At 41.5% G+C, this 21,733-nt stretch overlaps 1 protein-coding gene across 1 annotated transcript in view; it reads left to right on the top strand.

The window, feature by feature from the left end:
* LOC111955107 (sodium/hydrogen exchanger 3) overlaps window positions 1-21,733 on the top strand; it is a 78,750-nt gene that overhangs the window by 34,554 nt on the left and 22,463 nt on the right. Inside the window, exon 6 of the mRNA XM_023975187.2 lies at window positions 20,902-21,122. Within this exon, the coding sequence (XP_023830955.1) occupies window positions 20,902-21,122 (221 nt within the window). The remainder of the gene's footprint in view (window positions 1-20,901; window positions 21,123-21,733) is intronic.

The raw sequence follows: 21,733 nt of genomic DNA, 5'->3' as shown, positions 1-21,733 counted from the left end.
AAGCTTAGTGAAGACAACTGCTTCCTGGAGCAGCTCAAAGGCTGTGGCCATAAGGGGTAGCGGGTAGCGGTTACGGACGGTTATGGCATTGAGTCCCCGGTAGTCGATGCAAGGACGTAATCCACCGTCTTTTTTGGCCACAAAGAAAAACCCTGCTCCCGCCGGCGAGGTGGATGGACGCATGAGGCCTGCTGCCAGAGCGTCCTTGATGTAGGTATCCATAGCAGCTCGTTCGGGAGGAGATAGGGAAAAGATCCGACCCCTGGGGGGACAGGTGCCCGGAAACAGGTCGATGGGGCAATCGTAAGGTCTATGGGGTGGTAGTTTGGTGGCCCTGTTCATCACTTCCTGGTGTTGGGAAACTGAAAGWCGCAAGGGGGTAGTGACACGAGTGACAAGTCCAGATCCCAAAGGGCTTCCATCCAACGTAGTAACCCTTATGGGGTCACTTAGAGATTCAGAGGGAACGCCATTCTCCTTCGCCCAGACACCATCCATGAAGTTACCTGCGGCTCCAGAGTCTACCAAGGCTTGAAGGGGAAGCTCGTGGTTGTCCCAGGAWAGGGTAACTGGAATGAGCAGGCGGGAGTTGGATGGATRRGAGGAGGTTATGTTTCCCRTTACMGTCCTCCCAGGCCTGCACGGGAGAGTGCGTTTTCCCTGGAGCCCGGGACACGTGGAGCGGAAATGGCCCGGTTTGCCGCAATATAGACAGCATCGCTCCCTCATCCGGCGGTCTCTCTCAGCCTGGGAGATGCGTCCAACCTGCATGGGTTCCGGTGGAGTCAGCGAGGATAAAGGTGGAGACTCGGAGCTGGGACCGATAGGAGCTAGGGTGAGAGGTCTACGGTTGAGCTCTCTCTCTCTCAGACGCTGGTCTATGCGTGAAGCCAACTTGATCAGGGACTCGAGGTTGTCCGGTGGTTCCCGAGTGGCCAGTTCATCTTGGATGGTGTCGGAAAGACCCTTCAAAAAGCACACTGAGCGCCTCGTCGTTCCAGCCACTCGCTGCTGCCACCGTGCGGAACTGGATGGCATAGTCCGTCACGCTGTGCCGACCTTGGCGGAGAGTCAGGAGCTGTTTGGCTGAGTCAGGGCCGCTGGTAGGACCTTGAAACACTCACTTGAATTCTTCAGCAAAGGTAGAGTAGCTGGCACAGCAGGGACTTTGGGCATCCCACACAGCAGTAGCCCAGGCTAGGGCTTTTTCCGACAGCAGGGTGATGATATATGCTATCTTGGACCGGTCGGTGGGAAACGACGAGGGTTGCAGCTCGAAGGAGAGAGAACATTGGGTGAAAAACCCCTTACAAACACTCGGATCACCTGAGAACCGTTGGGGAGGCGGCAGACGAGGTTCAGCCAGGGGGTTAACTGCCACGGGCACTTGAATCTGATGAACTGGGGCAGAAGCGGTTGCAGGGGAAAGTCGATCAGAAATCTGCTTTATGGAAGTCATCATCTCCGACAGAAGTTGAGAATGTCTAGCCATTAAGGCCTCTTGCTGAACCAGAGCAGCTTCGTGGCGTTGGACAGTTCCCTCGTGGTGGGACAGCATGGGAAAAAAATCCTGGGTACTGGCTGCCTCTGGGTTCATTATAATGGCTCAGTGTTTCTGTCAGGACCCGGTGAGAGAAACAGTCACTAATAGTCGGCAGAACCCAGAAGATGAGGCAGACACAGCAGTACTAGAGATGGTGGTTTAATTAAAGAAAAAGATCTTCAGGCAAAGAATATAAATCCACAACGTCAAAAATAAAGCCAAGAGGAAAAAATGGATATCCTCCAAAATACAAAGAAAATCCACAAAGTGGTAAGAACAGCAGGGAAAAACAAACCTCAAAAGACTAATCAAAAATAAACAAGAACAAAACCAGAGAACCTCTGGAAAATCCAACAAGAGAAATATATGTTCACAGCAAGGCTGGGGCTGGGGCTGGGTGCTAACATACAAACACTGAGCAAAGAACTGAGGAACACACAGGGTTTAAATACCTACAAGAAATGACACACAGGTGCAAATAATAATTAGAACAAGGAAAAAACAAAAGGTTCAAAAAAGGCGCAATGGGGGCATCTAGTGACCAAAAACCTGAACAATCCTGGCCAAATCCTGACAATTGTGGTATAACATGAAACTTTTGTTGTGCTTAAGGACAAAAGCGTCATACTCAAGGACGGATTTCATACGTAAACATATTTAACAGGCAGTTCCTTGGCCACCTATATAAAGTAATGACCTTGACCTATAAAAATTATCCTTACTTTTCATATTTAATATAGCTTTTTATAAAATAATAACATTAAAAGTATATTTTCTGTGTTGTTCTGAAGGACATGTGTTTTTGTTACAAAAGGTTACTAGAGGGTGAAAAGGTGAAATCATCAAATATTTCAGAGAGATTTACTCACCTCATCACATTGATAGAGGGTCTTCAATGGGTCTTCTTTGTGATGTCACACACTGTCACATGATTACCATTGTTATACCGAATGACATTGATGAAGTGCAAAAGTCTGGACAAAATTAATTAAAGTTTTAAAATATTTTTTAGATACAGTATGTCGCCCATTATTCTATATATTGTTGCAAACGCTAACACAATTATGCCATTGGTGTTCATTTATATTTTTAGGATGAACTAAAAAAACACTTGTCATTAGAATTTTAACCTGGACAGTTACACTGAAGGACATTTTGATGCTTTAGAGCTCAATAACTCCCTTCATTTAATAGTTTGCGACACAAATATTTCTGAGTCAAAAGAAGGGTAAGAGTTTAAGACTGATTTAATATGATATTTATACGTATTTATCTTTTTATGTTAAATGAATGGCCTTCGGACACCAACTTTACACGTCTCATCTTTGACCCTACTACATGATTATATATGTGTTATTTCATCATTTTGATGTCTTCACTATTATTCCACAATGTAGAAAATAACAAAAATAAAGGAAAAACCCTTGAATGAGTAGGTGTGTCCAAACTACAGTAAACGGGGCCACACCTATCATTTACATTTTACATTTTAGTCATTTAGCAGACGCTCTTATCCAGAGCGACTTACAGTAGAGTGCATACATTTTACATTTTTATTACATTTACATACTGAGACAAGGATATCCCTACCGGCCAAACCCTCCCCAAAAAACCTGAATGTTATTCTTAGATAACTGTAACGTGTACGCTGGGAGTCGGGAAGCAGGTTCAGGGAGTGAATTTAATAAATAAACGAACATGGAACAAAACAAGAAACACGAGTAGCGTACAGACATGAAACACAGAAACAGAGTAAATAACGCCTGAGGAAAGAACCAAGGGGAGTGACAGATATAGTGGAGGTAATCAGGAAGGTGATGGAGTCCAGGTGAGTGTCATTAGGGGCAGGTGCGTGTAACGATGGTGGCAGGTGGCTGTAATAATAAGACCTGGCCACAACGAGCGCCAGAGAGGAGGAGCGGGAGTAGACGTGACATTACCCCCTCCCTGACGCACGGCTCCAGCTGCAGGATGCCTACAGAGGGACGGTTCCGAGGATCAGGAACGGGACGATCGCTTCTGCTGAGGCGCGGGACCCTGCAGAGCCAGCTGAGGCACGGGAACCTGTGGAGCCAGCTAAGGCGCGTGAACCAGTCGAACCGGCTGAGGCTTGGGAACCTGTCGAACCGGCTTTGGCATGGGATCCCGACGAGCCAGCCGAGGCTTGAGAACCTGTTGAGCCAGCTGAGGCATGGAACCCTGACGAGCTAGCTCAGCCATCCCTGGTAGCTTCGGCAATGGAAGCCTTACGAGCCAACCCAGGTTTGAGAACCTGTCGAGCTTGCTGAGGCATGGAAGCCTGATGAGCCAGCTGAGGCATCCCGGTTGCTTCGGCAGCCACTCTTGGACCCGACGTCACCAGTAAAAAAGCAAAAACAATCCCTGTTGCTTCCCTTTGATGAGGCGTTATTCTGTGACGTGAACACTGGGAGTCATGAAGCAGGTACAAGGAGTGAATTTAAAAAATAAATGATCATGGAACAAAACAATAAACGTATGTAGCGTACAGACATGAAACACGGAAACAGAGTCAATAACAACTGAGGAAAGAACCAAGGGGAGTGACATATATAGGGGAGGTAATCACAACTTCACGCTGTGCCATGAAGTGCTGCTTTATTTGATTTTTGAAACCAGGTTTGCTGTTCACTTATGCTATATAAGATGGAAGGGAGGTCCATGCAGTCATGGCTCTGTATAATACTGTACGTTTCCTTGAATTTGTTGTGGACCTGGGGATTGTTAAAAGACCCCTGGTGGCATGTCTGGTGGGGTAAGTGTGTGTGTCAGTGCTGTGTATAATTTGACTATGCAAACAATTTGGAATTTCCAAATCGCAGTCAGTCTTTCCTCAACTCTCAGCCAAGAGAGACTGGCATACATAGTATTAATTTTTACACTCTAATTACAATGAAGAGCAAGATGTGCCACTCTGTTCTGGGCAAGCTGCAGCTTAACTTCTCTAGGATAGGGGGCAGCATTCAGAATTTTGGATGAAATGCATGCCCAAATTAAACGGCCTGTTTCTCGGGCCCAGAAGATATGATATGCATATAACTGGTAGATTTGGATAGAAAACACTCTAAAGTTTCCAAAACTGTTAAAAGTTTCCAAAACTGTTTCCAAAACTGTTTTGGTTTGTAGTTTTCTATTCAATGCCATTATAGTATCCCTTGACTTAGGACTCAACTTGCAGTTTCTATGCCTTCCACTAGATGTCAACAGTCTTTAGAAAGTGTTTCAGTCTTGTATTCTGAAAAATGAGGAAGTAAGAGCAGTCTGAATGAGTGGACCCTAAAGTTTCACAGAGCTTTTTCTTGCGCACAACCGAGAGAGTGCGTTTCTTGTTTACATTTTATATTGACGACGTTATTGTCCGGTTGAAATAATATCGATTATTTAGGCTAAAAACAACCTGAGGTTTGAATTTAAACATCGTTTGACATGTTTCTATGAACTTTACGGATACAATTTGGATTTTTTTTGTCTTCCTGTTTTGACTGCGTTTGAGCCTGTGGATTGCTGAAGAAAAGTTTTTTTGGGTGTAAAGAGACTTTATCGAACAAGAGGAACATTTATTGAGTAAATTAATGTCTGCTGAGTGCAACCATACGAATATCATCAAAGGTAAGGGATTAATTTTATCACTATTTCTAAATTGTGTAACTGTTCTATCTGGCTGGCTACTGTTTGTAATGATTTGTCTTGTGGGCTATGTTCTCATAATCATAATGTATGCTTTCGCCGTAAAGCATTTTTTAAATCTGACACTGTGGTTGGATTCACAAGAAGTTAATCTTTAAACCTATGTAAAATATGTTTTGTTTTCAAATTTTTTATAATTAGTATTTCTGTATTTGAATTTGGCGCCCAGCAGTTTCACTGGCTGTTGAAGAGGTGGGACGCTACCGTGCCCAAGAGAGGTTAACTAGATCTTTATTTTCTGTACTTGACCATATGACTGAAGAATAATCAGGATAAGATCAATCTAGAGCCTGTAGGACTTGCTTTGTGGAGTGTGGTGTCAAAAAAGCAGAGCATCTATTTATTACGGACAGACCTCTCCCCATCTTTACAACCATTGAATCTATATGTTTTGACCATGACAGTTTACAATCTAAGGTTACACCAAGTAATTTAGTCTCCTCAGCTTGTTCAACAGCCACACCATTCATTACCAGATTCAGCTGAGGTCTAGAACTTAGGGAATGATTTAGTTTTAGTTTTAAAGATGTTCAGGACCAGTTTATTACTGGTCACCCATTCCAAAACAGACTGCAACTCTTTTTTAAAGGTTTCAGTGACTTCATTAGCTGTGGTTGCTGATGCGTAAATGGTTGAATTCTCAGCATACATGGACCAACATGCTTTGTTTAATGCCAGTGGCAGGTCATTGGTGAAAATAGTAGAGTGCCTAGAGTGCTGCCCACCACACTACATGTTTGACATTGGAGAAGCTTCCATTAAAGAAATCCCTCTAAGTTCTATTAGATAGATAGTTCTGAATTCATGATATGGCAGAGGTTGAAAAGCCATAACACATAGGTTCTCTCAACAACAGGTTATGGTCAATAATATCAAAGGCTGCATTGAAATCTAACAGTACAGATCCCACAATCTTCTTATTTTCAATTTCTTTCAACCAATCATGCGTCATGTGTGACAGTGCAGTACATGTTGAGTGCCCTGCTCTATAAGCATGCTGAAAGTCTGTTGTTAATTTGTTTACAGAGAAATAGCATTGACCAAATACAAACACATTTTTTCTCCAACAATTTGCTAAGAGCTGGTAGAAAGCTGATAAGTCTGCTGTCTACCAGGCCTGAGGACAAAGACTTTCCTCTAGGCTCAGATTAAAGATATGACAGATATGAGTGGCTATATAGTCAGCTACCATCCTCAGTAGCTTTCCATCTAAAAGATCAATGCTAGGAGGTTTGTCATTATTGATCGATAACAATCATTTTACCGCCTCTCCCACAGTGACTTTACACAATTCAAATGTATTATTATTWTTTTTTTTATGCATGAGTACGATGGCTCACTGTTCGTTGTTGGCATTTCCTGCCTAAGTTTGCAGACTTTGCCAATGAAGTAATCATTAAAATAATTGGCAACATCAAATGGTTTTGTAATGAATATGCCATCTGATTTGATGAAAGTTAGAGTTGAATTTGTCTTTCTGCCCAGTACTAATTTAAAGTATTTTTTCCATAATTCTTTATATCATTGAGCTTGGCTTCATAATACAGTTTCTGCTTCTTTTTGTTGAGTTTAGTCACATAATTTCTCAATTTGCATTAAGTCAGCCAGTCAGATGTGCAGCCAGACTTATTAGCCACTCCTTTTGCCCCATCTCTTATAACCATACAGTTTTTCAAATCCTCATCAATCCATGGAGCCTTAACAGTTCTAACAGTCAGTTTCAGGTGCATGTTTACCATTAATTGGAAGAAGCAATTTCGTAAATGTATCAAGTACAACCTCTGGATCCTCCTTATTAATCACATCAGACCAACAAATATTTGTAACATTATCCACATAAGAGTCACAGCTAAATATTTTGGATGATCTCATGCACCATTTTAGGCGCTGCTTTTGGAACTTTGGCTTTCCTGGATATAGACACTATATTGTGATCACTGCATCCAATGGGTATGGATACAGCTTTAGAACAAAGTTCTACAGTATTAGTAAAAATGTGATCAATACATGTGGATTATCTTGTTCCTGTAGTGTTTGTAAACACCCTGCTAGGTTAATTAATAACCTGAATCAGATTACAGGCACTGGTTACAGTGAGAAGCTTCATCTTGAGGGGACAGCTTTATGAAAACCAGACAATATTCAGGTCCCCAAGAAAGTAGACCTCTATGTTTACATCACATACACTATCTGTCACGTCTGCTCCCGCTCTTCCCCCCCTGGCGCTTGAGGGCGCCAGATTACCCTGCATCACGCACTCCTGCCATCCATCATGCACACCTGCCTTCCCTCGTCACGCGCATCAGCGTTATTGGACTCACTTATCTCCTGTTTATTTCCTCCCCTATATTTGTCAGTTCCCCAGCTCTGTTCCCCGCTGCAGCATTGATTGTTTTTTGTCTTAGTTTCTGTTTTGCTGATGCTGTGCCTGTCTCGTTAGATACCGACTTTTAGCACATGGTATCATATAGCAACACCCCAAAAGAAAAGGCTTTAGATGTGCCAGGTGAACCTGCAACCACAACACAACAATAACATTTGAAATAAGATCTTCTCTAAGCATTACAGGGATATGGCACTGAATATATACAGTTGAAGTCGGAAGTTTACATACACTTAGGTTGGAGGCGTTAAAACTTGTTTTTCAACCACTCCACACATTTCTTGTTAAAAACTATAGTTTTGGCAAGTCAGTTAGGACTACTTTGTGCATGACACAAGTAATTTTTCCAACAATTGTTTACAGACAGATTATTTCACTTATAACTCACTGTATCACAATTCCAGTGGGTCAGAAGTTTACATACACTAAGGTGACTGTGCCTTTAAACAGCTTGGAAAATTCCAGAAAATGATGTCATGACTTTAGAAGCTTCTGATAGGCTAATTGACATCATTTGAGTCAATTGGAGGTGTACTTTTGGACGTATTTCAAGGCCTACCTTCAAGCTCAGTGCCTCTTTGCTTGACATCATGGGAAAATCAAAAGAAATCAGCCAAGACCTACACAAGTCTGGTTCATCTTTGGGAGCAATTTCCAAACGCCTGAAGGTACCACGTTCATCTGTACAAACAATAGCACGCAAGTATAAACACCATGGGACCACGCAGCCGCCATACCGCTCAGGAAGGAGACACGTTCTGTCTCCTAGAGATGAACGTACTTTGGTGCGAAAAGTGCAAATTAATCCCAGAACAAGAGCAAAGGACCTTGTGAAGATGCTGGAGGAAACAGGTACAAAAGCATCTATATCCACAGTAAAACTAGTCCTATATCGACATAACCTGAAAGGCCGCTCAGCGAGGAAGAAGACACTGCTCCAAAACCACCATAAAAAAGCCAGACTACGGTTTGCAACTGCACACGGGGACAAATATCGTACTTTTTGGAGAAATGTCCTCTGGTCTGATGAAACAAATATAGAACTGTTTGGCCATAATGACCATCGTTATATCTGGAGGAAAAAGGGGTAGGCTTGCAAGGAGAAGAACACCATCCCAACCGTGAAGCACGGGGGTGGCAGCATCATGCTGTGGGGGTGCTTTGCTGCAGGAGGGGCTGGTGCACTTTACAAACGAAGGAAAATTATGTGGATGTATTAAAAAAACATCTCAAGACATCAGTCAGGAAGTTAAAGCTTGGTCGCAAATGGGTCTTCCAAATGGACAATGACCCCAAGCATACTTCCAAAGTTGTGGCAAAATGGCTTAAGGACAACAAAGTCAAGGTATTGGAGTGGCCATCACAAAGCCCTGACCCCAATCCTATAGAAAATTAGTGGGCAGAACTGAAAAAACGTGTGCGTGCAAGTAGGCCTACAAACCTGACTCAGTTACACCAGCTCTGTCAGTAGGAATGGGTCAAAATTCACCCAACTTATTGTGGGAAGCTTGTGGAAGGCTACCCACAATGTTTGACCCAAGTTAAACAATTTAAAGGCAATGCTACTAAATACTAATTGAGTGTATGTAAACTTCTGACCCACTGGGAATGTGATGAAAGAAATACAAGCTGAAATAAATCATTCTCTCTACTATTATTCTGACATTTCACATTCTTAAAAGAAAATGGTGATCCTAACTGACTGACTAGGGACTTTTTACTAGGATTAAATGTCAGGAATTGTGAAAATCTGAGTTTAAATGTAGCTAAGGTGTATGTAAACTTCCAATTTCAACTGTATACAGCAATACATCCCCAATAAGCATTCTTGTCTCTTCAATAGATGTTATATCCTTATATTGCTACTGATATCAAATTAATTATCTAAGTGAGTCTCAGAAATACAGTTGAAGTCAGAAGTTTACATACACCTTAGCCAAATACATTTAAACTCAGTTTATTGAGAAAAAAAGGGTCTTAGGAAGCCCTAAGAAGTTTTATTTTAATAACAAACTTGTATGCCATCTGTAAATACAAATAAAATTGTTAAATTACGAGCCTAGTTGATTTAGCCACAGAAAAAGTCAGGAACCTTCCCGCTAGCCATGATTGCCTAATTAAATAAAGGTTAAATAAAAATAAATAAATACAATTTTGATGAGATAATGGGTGGACTGGACATGCCGAGAGATGAGTTTTGGATTGTTCTGCCATGTAGCAGGCTTCTGTCTATAACATGAGCTGGTCAGTATGTGCAGGTAATCGTTTCTAATGTGGCTTTTTTTTTWAAGATATCACGTACTGTAATAGAACTGCAAAGGTGTTGCAAAAGGGTTGCTCTCCACTTTCTGGAGGACCGAGTTTTGATATCTGTGGAATGCACGGTGGAAATAGAGTATGATAGCTAAGGAGATGGAGGAAATTCTGGCGTTTGATTGCAAATATGCAGACGTAGTCGAAAAGAGAACATACAAAAGGCAGCTGTATAAAACACCTGTCTCCAGATTACATGGCAACCATCGCATCTGTGAAAGAGAGGGAGAAGCGTCCATCTGAATTTAAATTTTCAGATATTACACGTTGCTAATTTTGTCAGAAAGTTATTTTCATTTCAAGTTAAAGTTTACTGTTACTTAGCTAGCTAAAGTTAGCTGGCTGGCTTGCTAGCTAACGTTACATGTATGATCTGTGTAGTAATATTATTCGTATCTTAGAGCCATTTGCATTGCTGTTTATAGCCTAACGTTAGCTAGCTAGCTAACATTGAACCTGGTTGGTTAGCTACCTGCAGATTCATGCAAGGTAGTAACGTTATGAGTTGGGATTATGGTTCATTGTTTAGCTAGCTATCTACATGTCTAAACAGGTTTGCAATGAATGACTATGCAAGTAACCATTTCAATAGAATGTTCATAATGTCACTACGACAACTGTCGATAGACGTAGCTGGTAAATTTGCTCTGGCTATCTACTCCAATTTCAGAGCACTCGTCTGAGTGTGCCAAAGCTCATAACAACTGATGAATTTACGAACGCTCAACACCCGCTGAATATGGCCGGTGTCAGTAAACGGTGGCAAAATAGCGTAATTAAATTGTTGGCAGCAGCACAGTTGCAGTCACCAATGCTATGGGTATCATAAAAACAGCCTAACCAGCTCTGCTAGGGCGAGTAAAATGGTCAGAGTGAGCTGGTCCCTCATTTGTGTCTGAAAGTTTCTAGCAAGCTAGACAACGTTAGCCAGTTAGCTTGGGTGTTTGACTGCTGTTGTTAGGTCAAAATGCTCAGATCAACCCTACTCCTTGTTCAGTGTTCAATGTGCGCTCTGAGCGCTTCGAGAGCGAAACACTCAGAATTTACAATCAGAGCTCACTCTGGCACTACAGATTGAATTTACGAACACACCGTAGTATAAACAAGCCTTTAGTCTTGAAATCTTTGGTTGTTTGGTACATGGCCTCACATGTGAATCCTTAAAGAGCTGGGTTGGGCTAAAACTTAAGAGGGGGTGAACGAACGATGCAGAATGGGTGTAGGCAAAGAAGAGCTCTCCAGTAGGTGTACCAAAACATTCAAGGGACATTTTCTCAAAAGTGAGGTACAAGATTATCAACTTTCAAACTGCTTTCAAAGCAGTTCTTCAACTGTAGTGTATGATATACAATTTTCTAGCTCGAGTCTCTACTTTTATCCAATGTAAAAACCATTTCATATTTTGCTACATAAGACCGAATTGAGCTGGTCGGTCACATATATGAATGTTATCTGATGTTAGCAAGTTATTGATTTCACGAACCTTATTTCTAAGGCTACATATATTAATATGGGCTATTTCAGCCCTTCCTGAGTAGCTTTTCAAAGATAGACATAATGTGGAAAAGAGCAAACAAAGCAAAATAAAAAATAGAAATGTCCTTGTTTTTTAAAGAAAAGTACATTTTTTGTCCATTAAAATACCACCACATTGATCAGAAACATAGTGTAGACATTGTTAATGTTGTAAATGACTACTGTAGCTAGAAACTGCATATTTTTATAGGATATCTACATAGGCGTACAGAGGCCCATTATCAGCAACCATCACTCCAGTGTTCCAATGGCATGTTGTGTTAGCTAATCCAAGTTTATCATTTTAAAAGGCTAATTGATCATTAGACAATAATTTTGCAATTATGTTAGCACAGCTGAAAACTGTCGTCCTGATTAAAGAAGCAATAAAACTGGCCTTCTTTAGACTAGTTGAGTATCTGGAGCATCATCATTTGTGGGTTCGATTACAGGCTCAAAATGGCCAGAAACAAAGCCCTTTCTTCTGAAGCTCGTCAGTCTATTCTTGTTCTGAGAAATGAAGGCTATTCCATGAAAGAAATTGCCAAGAAACTGAAGATCTCATACAACTCTGTGTACAACTCTGTGTACTACTCCCTTCACAGAACAGCGCAAACTGTCTCTAACCAGAATAGAAAGAGGAGTGGGAGGTGCACAACTGAACAAGAGCACAAGTACATTGGAGTGTCTAGTTTGAGAAACAGATGCCTCACAAGTCCTCAACTGGCAGCTTCATTAAATAGTACCTGCAAAACACCAGTTTCAACGTCAACAGTGAAGAGGTGACTCCGGGATGCTGGCCTTTAGGTAAAGTTGCAAAGAAAAAGCCATATCTCAGACTGGCCAATAAAAATAAAATATGAAGATGTGCAAAAGAACACAGACACTGGACAGAGGAACTCTGCCATCCACAACAATGTTGCTCTGTCTTGATTGTCCCTCGAGATAATCTGATTTCTCTGTCGTTGTTGTCATGGATTCACAAACAGAACTGATGTCCTCTCTCAATGACTTACAAATTGCTGTCATCTTGCAGTTCTCTTGTTTAAACTCACCGAGCTGACCCTGGGAGAACTGCAAACTGTTATTCAGGTCCTGGACCTCTATGGTCAGGTCGTCTATTATTTTATTTGTTGACTCCACCAGTATTTGGACACAAAACTTAAAGATATTATCTTGTTGTAACAACTGCTTTTAGAACTATTTTTGTTAGTTTAAAATATCGTTTACCTGTGATAGAGAGATGTCGCGACTTGACCTCGTATCATATCATCATTCTGAACAGTCGTAACCTTGCATCTGCAAAAACCCGAGCTTTACTTATGATTCAGTACTACACAAATTGGTTTAATTATTTATGTACTAGCTATCTAAATGGTAACACAGGATAAAAATACACACGTAATATGTTAAAAACAGTTCCCTATTGGACTGACAACAATATGGCTGCTTGTTACAAAAGACATGGAGAGAGCGAGAGGGACAGAGACACTTAATGTTGGTCCATTTAGAAACTACTCTCACTCTTATACTTTGCACATGAACTGCCGCCTGCTTGGAGTAAGAAATCATGAGTGTATTTACGTGAAATTCCTTGGTTCGCCGTGTATCTCTCGGAACCGTGCTTTGGAAAGAGGGTTGAGCCTTTCCGCGTCACGCTTGTAAGGCTCTGATTGTCCGAAATGGTTCCGACAAGTCTGCTACTGTTGTTCTCCTTTGTAATTGTCCGGTATCCGGTGACTTGTCGTGTAGTCCTGAACAGAACTACAGAGTTTATTCTACTTCCATTCGCTCTGGAAGATGCTTCTTTGAAGGATAGCCAGACGTTCCCAGTGGGGTGATGAGAGTAGCGTAATACAATGGTTTCAGCAGAGTAATAGAATGGTCCCACTTAAATTCGCTTTTCTAGTTACTTTACTTAGGAAAGCTAATCATCCGTACCAGTGACTGGTCAGGAGGTGAGTTTATCGTCTCTACCTCGTGTTGAGATTTAGGGTTAGGGTTAGGGTTAGGGTTGAGAGTTAAAACCACTTTAAACGTGAGCTGCAGGTCTACGTCACTCTGGTCTGATATGTTCATTCTTAACCCATCATGTTATACAGTTTGTTAGAAAGGGGTGGTTCCGTCAGGCTGACACGCTCTCTGACCTCACTCAAGGGGGTGGTGACTACTTTCTGTGCAAAGTTATAGAAACAATTTCTTCTTATAGTTTCTCAAATCACATCCCTCTCTTAACAAAAACACTCCAATAATTTTTCATATTTCATTCATAACGCATAGAATGGAAACTTTGTACATGTAGTGGGTATACTTTCCAAGTTACAGTATTTCCTTAAAAAAAAAAAATTATGACATCACAAAATAGCAACCAAAACAACATTCCCCACGTTCTATGCTAGAAAAATTGTTACACTATTCGCTTTTGAACATGTTAGAGTTTCGGCAGGAAAAGTATCTTGAAACAAAGGCACATTCCTTGGGTGAATTTGGAGAGGGAGAATTGAATCTTCTCGGTTTGATTTACAACAGGACGTGAGTTGTTAACCCCCACCAGCCCCCACCCCCCTGCGGGTGAGAGAGGGTCTGGTTGAAGTCATTCATTGCAATCCTGATCTGACCTATTTGGATCCTCACAGGACAGTCATGACAGAGACAATCAGGAACAGGATCATGCCCTATTTCATGGTTCAAACAAAAACATTGCGGTGGTACCTAGACACACAGACTGCTTAAATTGGCAGCTCATTTTCCAAGCCAAGTTCCCAAACAGACAAGGATGGAAACTTCAATGGGGAGATTTCATCACTTACTGTACAGTATGATACACATAATGCATCTTTCCAGCTGGTGAAAAAGGTGGCTGTGCTTAAGGATGCTAGGCTAACACTAAGCGTTATTGAATAAAGAAATATATTTATGTGGGTTGTAAGCAGCTGCTCACCTAGGTACTGGGGTGGTCCTGTATGCCTGGCATCTGATTAGGACCAGTGTCCTGACTTTTGGTTAGGAGATTTGTCTTTTCCTATGCCGATGTGGGTTGTTCGACTGTTCAGCACTGTGATGTTTCTTAACAGAGATAAATCCATCATGCCACACCTCATTGGCGAGGTCTCTTAGTTCTTAGTTCATCATCATTCGTATGATCACGAATGATCTGAGGGATCTCTGCATGTTATCTAGGAATAAGGTTTTTAAATGATCCTCTTCCTATGCACTGGGTGTATACGCCCTTGGAAAGAGGGCCCATTTCATCCTATCATAGTAAGTTCTAGGGTCCTCGTGGTATCCTGGTTTTCCCTGAATGCTTTCAAGAAAGATTCTGTGAAGTCATATTTAAAACTTCTTCAGGATTGGTGGATCCCCTGCGGGACGGTTGAGCTAACGTAGGCTAATGCAATTAGCATGAGGTTGTAAGTAACAAGAACATTTCCCAGGACATAGACATATCTGATATTGGCAGAAAGCTTAAATTCGTGTTAATCTAACTGCACTGTCCAATTTACAGTAGCTATTACTGTGAAATAATACCATGCTATTGTTTGAGGAGAGTGCACAGTTTTGAACATGAAAAGTTATTAATAAACAAATTGGGCTCATTTGGGCAGTCTTGATACAACATTTTGAACAGAAATGCAATGATTCATTGGATCAGACTAAAACTTTGCACATACACTGCTGCCATCTAGTGGCCAGTATCTAAATTGCACCTGGGCTGGAATAATACATTATGGCCTTTCTCTTGCATTTCAAAGATGGGTGGTACAAAAAAAATACAAAAGATTTTTTTTTGTGTTATCTTTTACCAGATGTAATGTGTTGTATTCTCCTACATTCCTTTCACATCTCCACAAACTTCAAAGTGTTTCCTTTCAAATGGTACCAAGAAAATGCATATCCTTGCTTCAGGGCCTGAGCTACAGGCAGTTAGATTTGGGTATGTCATTTTAGCCGATCTTTAACCGTAATATTAAGTTAAGTTCCACACCCATCCTATGGTTGATTACCCAGAGAGTAATCCTGACCTGTATCTGACCCCAAATCTAATCATGTGTCCCTGTAAACCCTTAATCCGAGATAATGCAGATTGTCTGTGAGGCCTTAAGCTGTTTTCTGAGGATGAACGATGTCAAGCTGCGGTGTCCGCTAAGGATGACATAACAGCCACGCAGGTTGAGATAGCTGGCAATTTGTGGTTCGTCAGTACCCTGGCCAGCCACGTCATTGTCACATATGATCGTCATGACACTGTCCCTAAGCTGCCCCTCCCAAATCATACTAGAAGGAGATATAGTACACCTAGGTGATGTCGCATTGTACTACTTAGACTCAGATAGACATGATACCGCCATTGAAATTCCTGATGCTTTTGCGGGACACCCTCTTGACCTAGGTATACCCATTCAAAATTAGATTCTCTATGAAGGTACTAAACTCCTTGACTTTAAGCTGACTACTCAGGGACTGCACATCGCCCCAGTTAAACCTAAATCCCTTAGGACATCCCTCACCCATTCGTAGAGTCCATCAGACACCATCCTATGTGTTTCCATCTTGATAGGTAGGATCATCACAGGATGTCTGGCCTGTGTACTCTACCTGCGCTTAGGAGTAGTATGACTGCCAACCATAGTCTCATGAACCGAGAAACCTTCCAACTGAAGCCTTGTTCTCCTCAACGCCTACCGGGATCCCGACAGGCCAAGGAGAGAAGGATGACCCAGAACACTCCAGAGGACCATTAAATAGCAGAACATCCACTTCAAACGTTCTATCCAGGGCTGGACTGCACCCAGACTTAGTGATCCTAACCCCAACCCTGATTTAAATCCGTTTTATAGTAAAGACATGCAATTTAACTGTAAACGTTTTTATTTTATAATGTGCCATGAACACAACGAGTCTTGATGTTTCCATCTGATTGTCAAACAATTCACTTCAAAAAGTTGGTTACCTTCACATGTTCATCCAAAATAATTCCAGCATCTCAACAGTGCACTGTGCACCAGCCAACTTTCCTTCAATTCACAAGTGGCTAAAACAATCTCACTGGAGAAAGCATCAGAGCGAGCTAAACACCCCTTCTGTCTTACTATATGTAGCCCATGTATCTGATGCTGTCTGGCCAACAAGAGTATGACATGCCATATTATTTTTGGCCATACAGCATCAGATACATGGACTACACATTAGAGGTCTTCATGTTTCCAAAAAGTTGGACCTGTTCCGAAATGGACCTCGTGCTTTCCTACCCAGACCTAATATGCATAGATAAAAAAAAATTGAATATAGAGACCGGTTCCGAACGGACCCAAGGACAACTACACCCGTTCCAAATAGACCTGATCGGATTCAGACCCAATCCGATTCGAGTGAGGGAAGCAGCAGAAAAGTATATTTTTAAGCTTTAACTTTATTAACCTGAAGTGATAAAGTGCGAGGGAGAGAAGGGAGAGAGGTGTTTACCTTTTACCTTTGCAATGCACAATGCACTGAACCGTTAAAGGCAGCAATACGCAACAAAATGTTTAGTCTACTGGAAAACCACACGAAGAAGAAGAAAAAGGAGAGTAAGTTGCCACTCATAGGCTGGACAATAGAATGAGTCAAAATTCACCCAATGCTGAAAATGGCAAAAGAATGTTGGCTAAGCTGGAACACTTGCGCAAGCCCATAGCAAATTAATGGAATGGAACGTTCACAGAGGCTGTTTTGACTGGAGTGATGCTTAGAATTCCATTTCGCCTAAATGGCATCAAAAAAATGTATCCCTTTTTATTTTACCACTACAATCTGTTCTTAGGACGAAACTGAAAATTAACAACTTGTGTAGAAAGTTAACATCCGCACCTCGATGGTGCCAAGTGTGCTTATGTCTGCATAACGAGGAAGTTGCAACTTCCTCGTTAAAAAAATTGCAACTTCTGACTGTTTCTGGTCTAGCGTTTGATGACAACGAGATACACTGCCCAGCCTTACATAATTCAAGAGAGGAGATTCTCATTATTAAAATGGTGTCCGAATTGAAAAAATCTAAATATACGCATTGCAAGATATTTGGCGAAATATACCAACATGCTTCTCCATAGGAAAACAATGGGGAGAGCTCAGCTTTCCAAGGGCAAAAGGTATTTCGGGGCTAGCGTTTGATGACAATGAGAAACACTGCCCAGCCTTACATAATTAGAAAGAGGAGAATCTCATGATTAAAATGGTGTACAATTTTAAATTATCTAAATATACACATTGCGAGATATTTGCCGAAATAGACAGACATACCTATATTTCCCAATAGTAAACAATGAGACGACATCAGAGTTCCATGAGTAATTTTTTGTTGTTTACATTTGAACTATAAACAATGTGAGCAGGTCTCCATTTCCAACAATAGCAAAGCAGGAATTGTGACATAGTACAATAATCTTGGATTAGAACGTTCGGAAGGCGAGTTGGTGCCACAGTGTTCAATAGAACTAATAGGAGCTGGCAGGGTGAAAAATGCCCTAAAATAAGGCCTGTTTTTTCGTGATTACTTCAAAACTACGTCAGGCAGCTGGGATATATGGTAATATTATGAAACTAAACTCCACCGCGGATGCAATGAACTAGTTTTTATTAGAAAAAAGCATTGTTAAAAATGTATTGTGTCCAGCCGACCACTCAGCAGGCGGGGGAGGGGCTGTGCTACTGCTGTAACACAGGGAGCAGGGAGGGAGGAGGGAGAGATGATAAACAGCTACCAACCAAGCCGACTCGCGCTATAGTTGAATAATAGCTGCCATAGGTAGGTTATTTATCATCCAATAGGAGTATGTAGTACCTGTCTTGACTGCATCAAATTGGGAGATGCTAGTTAAGCTAGCTAGATAGGAAGGCTAATTGAAACTGCATGTGCTTTCTTGTCCTACAGTTACAAATAACAACTCATTCAGAATATTACATAGCAGCCTACCTGTTGGCTCTTGGTCGTTGTAGCCTATCCTTCTCCTTTAACTTTTAATTCCGTCATTTTAATTAAATATTTTATTGATTAGATATCTCCTAACTTTTGCCACACACTGAGGCTCCATGACTGTAGCCTATTGCCACTTTGATGACTTGTGATTGGCCAACAAGAAGCTACACGCGCCACTCTCGTGAAAAGACAAAGGGAACTCTGTCAGGGGGGAATAGTAAATTATTATGAACCAGTCCACTTGTTTCTAATATGGGTTGGATTATATTAATATTGATATGAAATATATGTGTATGTATGGAAATTAGTTATTGATCTATTATACATGGATTCATTAACTTTAGTATGATTTTTGTCAACAATTTGGCCTCATTTACCTGGGTACAGAGGCCAGGCAAAAACCCCTCCCTCCCCATTTCCCTTGCAACTTTGAAGCTTCCAGCAGATTGTACCTATGCTGAACCAAGACAGAATGAGAAGCTGAGCAGCCCACGACAGCGGGTCGTTAGGGGGGGACCTCGAGGGTCCTCAAGAGGATAATAAAAAATATTACTATTATTTTTTATTTTTTTATTATTCCCAGCTCCTTGATAACGTGAGGCCTGAGGCAATTATAACTCCACCAGTAACAGCACCGTAACAGCAGGGGCACGCCAAATGGTTTGCCCTGCTTTTAATGGACAGAATCCAGACCGTTCATATGGAATCAGGAGAACATCCTTGCTTTTTTACATAAGGATCTAGGCTGGGAGGCAAGAAGGAAACTGATACTCTGAACAATGACTCACCTTTCCTGGTGGGCAAAGGATGTATCCATCAATAATGGAACAATATTCAATTCCCTAAGGAATTCCCTAAGGGATTCTTCTCCCTGGGGCTGGGTGCACCTCCTGCTACCACGTAACATGCTACCACAGAACATTTCAGCCAATCAAGCAAGGAGCCTCAGCACTTAGCCCCGACCTCACTTACCTCACTGCCCATTCGAACTGAACTATCAAAGCGAGGTGCGAATAATAGCCATGGCCGACTGAAATCCTTCTGCTGCTCAGACATCAGCGTAGTTGGTAACTGGAAAGTTGCCCTTGCTTATTGATCCCCCCCGATCTCAATGAGTGGGGGCCAAACACCAATATTGGAATTTTAACGATTGTCCTCTGCTCCCGCTACGATCTCAGTTGGACGAAGACACCAACCTGGAACTGTTTGAACAGGAACCTTTCGCACTGAAAGGATGTTTGTGAATCCGAGAGATTGAGCTATTACGGAATTGCACGTTCGCACATTCAATGCAGCCTTTTCCCACTCCTTTAATCCCTATTGGTATGAGCGTGTAACTTTCTTTCACTTAAATTCCCTGATTGTCTCGTTTAGAATCATCGTGACTTTAGTTTTTCTATCCTTGTGAGTTAAAAGAAACCATCCTCGTATCCCTACTTGCTAAGAAAGTTTCCTCAGGACTTAAATGATAAGTGGTGCCCCATTTACTGTAGAATATGGATACATTCATATTTTATATTCCATAATTAATTACCAAATTAATTAGACATTATCATAAGAACCTAAAAAGGTTATTCGGTTGTCCCTATAGGATAACCCTTTGATGAACACTTTTTGGTCCCAGTGTGGTGGCATTTTTCTGCTTTACCAAATGAGGAGAGTTACAAACTACACACCAGTCAGAGTTATACTTAAATTACATCTTTAATAATAATAAGAGCTTTGCAATGACTTTCAATGATGCACTATCTCTAATGAACCATTGAAAAGTATCAACAGAAAAGTACAAAGATCTTTTATAGCCAAGATACACCCCTCTCAACTTACATGACGGATCACAGATCTTAGGAACAGTTCACAAAGGTTACGATTTGTATGAAAGATATCTATAAAACATAGCAGACAGTTACTGCTGTGTCAACAGTTCTCATTGTAAAGACCAGTGTCTGGCCCCCTCACTCCAAAAGGGAACCGTCTCTCCCTGATACGGCATAGAACAGAACCATTAGCTCATGTTATCTGGAATGCTCTTTAGGCTTTATTACCCAAAGACATCGTAAATCTCCTCTGTCAGTGCTATCTCATAGAGGCCCATCCTCAGTGGAACACACACACAATACTCTATTMTGTCGAATGTAACAACTATTATAATGTAATACAAACATTATAACATAATCTTACAATTTTCCACGACACCAGGTAGAACCCTTTTTGTTCCAGGTAGAACCATTTTGGGTTCCATGTAGGACCCTTTCCACAGAGGGTTCTACATGGAACCCAAAAGGGTTCTCCCTGAAACCAAAAATGGTTCTCCTATGGGGACAGCCGAAGAACCCTTTTGGAACCCTTTTTTCTGAGAGTGTATGTGTGAGCCATTTATGACCCTTGAGGTCAACTATGTCAGAGCTCTCTATTTACCATCATATACAGTACCTACTGCATTTTAGTATATGTTCTAAGTGACATGACCCTTTTCTTGCTGTTCCATAGGTGTACATTCTGTGGGGTCTGCTGTCAGAAGTATATCAATGCCAACATGGACGAGAGGTCGGTCAGCACGGTACGATACACAATGAAGGTGTTCGCAAATGGCTCAGAGACCATCATCTTTGTCTTCCTCGGCATCTCGGCCATAGATCCGTCTTTATGGGTGTGGAACACAGCCTTTATCCTCCTCACACTCCTCTTCATCTTTGTGTTCAGGTTCATAGGTGAGTTTGGGTCATAATCTTTAGTATGATTTTGTGAGAGGGGGAATCAATGGAGATTCTATTTCGCTCAATCTCTATAGGATGAACAATGTTGTAGTTTGGAAGTTTAGGCAATTGCCAACTTGCAATCCCTGTGTGTGTAGTTCAATATTATACACAAGCATTGTCATTGAAGGCTTCACATTACCAGCACTGACACGATGTGTGTGTATGCAGAGATTGGAAAAAGATGTATCTAAAAATAGCTTGTTTCAAATACGAAATACCCGACAGACCAATGCATCAGAATAAAATAAAAGAATAGTTTTGTATAGTATTGTATCTAGATTAAGGCATTACAGGCATTTTAATATATATATATATATATATTCTCCCCAATTTCGATCTGGTCTCATCACTGCAACTCCCCAACTGGCTCGGGAGAGGCGAAGTCATATATTTTCCAAAACATGACCCACCTAACCGCACTCCTTATCACCCGCCAGCTTAACCTGGAAGCCAGCCGCACCAATGTGTCAGAGGAAACACAAGTTCACCTGGTGACCGGGGTCAGCCTGCAGGCACACGTCCTGCCACAAGGAATCACTACAGCGCGATGAGCCAAGTAAAGC

This window comes from Salvelinus sp. IW2-2015, linkage group LG30 (assembly GCF_002910315.2).
Source record: "Salvelinus sp. IW2-2015 linkage group LG30, ASM291031v2, whole genome shotgun sequence".
NCBI lineage: Eukaryota > Metazoa > Chordata > Actinopteri > Salmoniformes > Salmonidae > Salvelinus > Salvelinus sp. IW2-2015.
Note: the sequence above shows the minus strand (reverse complement) of the source record. Positions and strands in the feature narration are given on the sequence as shown.